This window comes from Nestor notabilis, unplaced genomic scaffold (genome assembly GCF_000696875.1).
Source record: "Nestor notabilis isolate BGI_N333 unplaced genomic scaffold, ASM69687v1 scaffold6644, whole genome shotgun sequence".
Lineage (NCBI taxonomy): Eukaryota > Metazoa > Chordata > Aves > Psittaciformes > Psittacidae > Nestor > Nestor notabilis.
The window spans coordinates 6,671-11,249 of NW_009925968.1; the positions used below are offsets into that span (position 1 = coordinate 6,671).

Here is a 4,579-nt window from a genome sequence, read left to right on the forward strand (position 1 = left end):
GTATCTTCACAGAATCACAGACTGGTTTGGGTTGGAAAGGACCTTAAAGATCATCTACTTCCAACCTCCCTGCCTTGGGCAGGGACATCTTCCTTTTCTTGATTTATTTTTTGTTCCCAAAGATTTAGTTTATCTCTGGCATCTGACAAACATAATGAGCAATAGTGCTGTTACATCAAAACTGAAAATTATAAAAGGCCTTTTGTTCATCCACAGTATGAAGACCTGTATCCAGCTTACTTACATCAGTAACTATGATAATAGGAAAAAAAATTATTACCCCACATAGCTGAAAGTTTAGCACAACAAAGCAAATAACTATTTAATAAAATGCTGCATTTTTGCAAGTGTAAACAACCAGAATAAGGAAATCAAACTCCACACCAAACCATCAAGGTTTCATTAAGAATCGTGGTTCTACTTTGTATAAATATAATTAAAATCACAGCTAAGTAGGTTCTGCAATCTGCTAGTGAGGTTTCTCACTAAAACACTGCAGAACGATAACTTTCTTTTTCTCTGATTCTTGACTTGGCATGGACTGAAGTTACTCGAAGAAAAGGCATTGTTGGAAATCTTTTCTTCCAGATGTTCTATAGTTTGAGCAGTCTCACTTAATGCTTCATATCTGAGAAGATTATACAGGAACCTCATATGAAAAATGTAGTAAGGGAACCCAAAGTTGAGTTCTTGTAGCTCCCAAGTCTCCTTGGAGTCTTTCACTGTGAAGAATGATTTTTTTCCTCCAGTAAATATTAAAGCATTTTGTCAAAATGGAAGTGTTCCAGCAGGGACACTGTGGACATCCCAAATGAAATTCTAGAGTATTTGTCCAACGCTGCATCCTCCTAGAGCAAATGTTGTAGGTCTCTTTTCCTTGGGCACTGGCTGACTTCTTTCTTCTGTTCTAAGAAGGTTGCTATCATGTTAAGAAACAGAGACAACATCCTCAATTTTTCTGAGGAACTTTTTTAAGTCACCTGAAGAAATATCTCTAGTTAGTGGTTGAAGAAAAAATGTTGATTCATATTTAACTTGATTCTCTTGTGTTTGAATCAGATGCTATCATTTTCAAATTTAAGTGGAATGTCAGACTTCCTTAGCAATATGATACTTAACTACAAAAGCCATCAGAGGACATAGCCTACAATATAAACAAATCAAAGTTTAGAAAACTGAAATGAATGGCAATCACAAGTTAAGAACAGTAGTTATGACATATTGCATGATAATGTGTAATGTAGAACATTTCTAGGGCAGTATTTGATTTAAGATTTTAATAATACAAGCACCTAATTTGAAGTAGAAAGGCTCAATTATTTGTTTTTATTTTGTTGTAAAAGTAATGTTTTGCATTATTCTCATGGTTCTAACAGTCACATCACAGATGCATTTGGCCCCTTGCCTTTTGGATTACAGGCAAGTCATAGAATGCAGTTGTTTGAAAGCTAAAGTAAATCAGGCTGTTATAAATTGCTAAATGCAATATCAAACCCTTAATCCTCTTTGGACAACTGCTAGGAAAAGAAGAAAAAAAAGTAGGATTGTAAACCATGTTTTCCAGGCAGAATACAATTTCTTGATTTTTTACAATATTCTTGCATGCTAGCTGGTGAGTTTAAGAAGCTGTTATCAGGAATTAAGATAATAACACTTATCATTAAATGGGAAATGTTATTATCAGGAGCTGAAAGAAAATACTTTGATATTTCTGCACAGATTCTTACCTCCATTTGACATTAAAGTCTTGGCTGAGACAACACAGAACTAACAAATATGTCTTGTAAGATAATAGATGGAGAAATCACTAAAGCTTTACAGACTTGTTTTCCTGTGGTTGTCTTAAAAAGCAGATGCAATCCTTTTAGCAGTACTTTGGCTCTACCACAGGTATAGCAAAAAATAGAGCAGCTTCAGTGTAAAAAGTGGTTTCCAGTAACTGGGTGCTGATACTTAAGGCAAGTGTGTCTTCCTGGTGTTTCCCTAAACATAATGATTCATTTTGGATGCATGTCCACTGCACAAATACAAGGCTGAAAATGCTTTAGAGAGCTGATATGAGACCCCAACACAGCACTAAAACTATTAACATATGGTCTTTTCATCTAATGCTTCTTCATAAGATAATAACATGGATTTGGAGGTAAATAAACTCTTTCTTTTTTTTAATTGAAAATGTTTGTAGTTGGAATTAAAACTGTGGGCTCTTAAGTGCAGGGGAATAACTTATTTCACCTTCAGCAGTTCAAAAAGGAGAGCAGGATGGGGTGAGGATATTTCATAGGAACAGTGCAGCAGAGATATTCTACTCCTTTGATTTTTTAGTTTACTTTTTTTTAAGGCTGAAGCTTGGTGAAATCTAATTTAAATGTCTTTGGTGTATTTTTAGGTGTCTTAGGGATAACTCACCGCTGAGAGGTGCGATTTAGCTGAATCCAGTGAAAATGTGAGCTCTCTTACCTAATAATCAGGATGAAAGTTCTGCAAAAGGAGCACCCTTAAACCCTCTTTGGCTTTAAAATATGTGCAGTTATCAGAAACTCCTTCAGAGCCTCAGCTATTGCCATTTACAGAGTTATTCTAAGCTTCTGCACAGAGTGCACAAAGCAAAAATTTACTGACCTAAGTGCACTTTGCACTTGCATGGGGAACTATCTGTTCAGGATAATGGAGCATTAGGATGAGGTTTCATATATTTGAAAAACTCTGGCAAAATTGAATAAACTGATCCTGGGTATTTTTGTTCTAGCACTGCTGTAGATTCTGTAGAGAAAAACGAAGTGAAAGCTGTGAAAAGAGTTTCATGGAAAGAAGCTATTGAAAATACTCTTACCTACTTTGTGAATTAAGGAGGTATTTGTTCACCTAACCTTACTTGGATTAGCTCTTGAATCCAAAAAGTTCATCTGGGATTATTGAGTGAAATAGGAGAAAAAGATCCAAAGGGCAATTGGTCCCCTTTATGTTACTCGTGTCAGAACAAGGAGAATCACTCTCCAGATGTACTCATTTGTCTTCACTGACAGTAGAGCAGCCTACACTGGCAGACTAGTTTCTATAAAAGAAAAAATAAAAATATACATATATATTGGGATATAGACGTATATATTGGGTTTTTTTCTTGCAAAAATCAAAAACTTTTCTTCTTGCCCTTTAGCCAAACATCTCTAGCCAATCTCCCCTGCCATTTCATACTCCTTCCTCTGGCCTTTTGACAGAGACATGGAAATCAGATCAACCTGTTCTTTTTTGCTGAAATCTTTGCAACAGTGCAGATTGCTTCCATGCAATGGCCTCTGCCTCCCCTTGTCATCTTTTCTGTGGGCCGACAACTCTAATTCTGTCACACTTAAACTGGACACAACACTCACATTGAGTCTTCACTGGAGCAGGGGGGACAAAAATGATTATTTTGTGTTACTTCCAGGCTCCACTTCTTTTCACAATTTCTGATAAAGAGTTCACTGTTTTAAGACGAGTTTATTATTATTCTTAAATTTTAAAGTTTATTCAGAAATAGACTTTCTGTAATATTAATAACCTTTCCTTCTGATTGTTACTCCACTGTGTCCATCCAAAAGACCTTTGTATATCTGTTTCATCTGAGTTTTTAATGGAAATCTTTATAAGACCTCAGCTTATTATAAGGCTTATTTTGTAGATTCTGAAAAAAATTTACAAAGGGTGAAAAACTTTCCTCTCACCCTTCTTCAGTACTATGCAAGTCTTTATTTGAAACTAGTTTTGCTGTAATTCCTGCCATTCCTTTTTTTAAGAATGGTGATCACCATCTAAAATAATCAATTCTTCTGCAGTATCTGCTAATTTTTGTGAGTTTCTCTATGATTTAGGTACAGATGTTCCTATAATTCCTAACAAACTTTATTCATATCTAATGCCATCTTCAATCTCAGAACTCTTCTTTACAATGTTTTTTGTTCTTTTTTCCTTTTTCTTCTTTGCTTCTTAGAGGGTAGAGGAAAAAGGAGAAATCCTCTTCATGACTTCAAAAAAACAGGAGAGTTGATGCTCATTAAAGTAAACAAAACACTGGAAGTAAAAACCAAGCTGTTAAACACCACTGAGCAATGTGCCAAGAGATGCAGTAGAAACAAAGGCCTTTCATTCACTTGCAAGTAAGTTATGTATTTCCATTATTTTACTTGTTTGGTATTGTTTGTGTGGGTTTTTTTCCTAATGAAACCTATATGACACCCTTTGACCCAAGGTCTCTGTAATTGTAATCAGTGGTAGCTTGTACTGAAGGCAACCTAAAGACTGTGCTTTTTGATTTCCATGATCTTGTTTTACCTCTCTGAAGAGTGTCAGCCTTTTGTAAAGCTTTATCCAAATTGTTCTATCTTCTTAGCTTGTCCAATCTGTAATCTTTTCCAAAACATAGCTGGAAAAAATCTACTCATGTTAAGATGTGGATGACTTGTGCTGCACTATAGTGTTCGGTGAACATTTCTGAGATTTTTATGTCTTTTATAAAATGGTTATTGTCACACATCACAGCTGCAGTATTTCAGCACCGCTTCAGACCATATTTTGTCTTCATTCTTTGCACATTACTCCT

General features: G+C 35.4%; 1 protein-coding gene across 1 annotated transcript in view; it reads left to right on the forward strand.

Annotated features, from left to right (window-relative positions):
• Nucleotides 1–3,970: 3,970 nt before the first annotated feature.
• LOC104404773 (hepatocyte growth factor-like) overlaps nt 3,971–4,579 on the forward strand; it is a gene marked incomplete at both ends in the record, with an annotated part of 17,081 nt that continues 16,472 nt past the window's right edge. The window contains one exon of the mRNA XM_010013298.1: nt 3,971–4,136. Coding sequence (XP_010011600.1) covers nt 3,971–4,136 — 166 coding nt within the window. The remainder of the gene's footprint in view (nt 4,137–4,579) is intronic.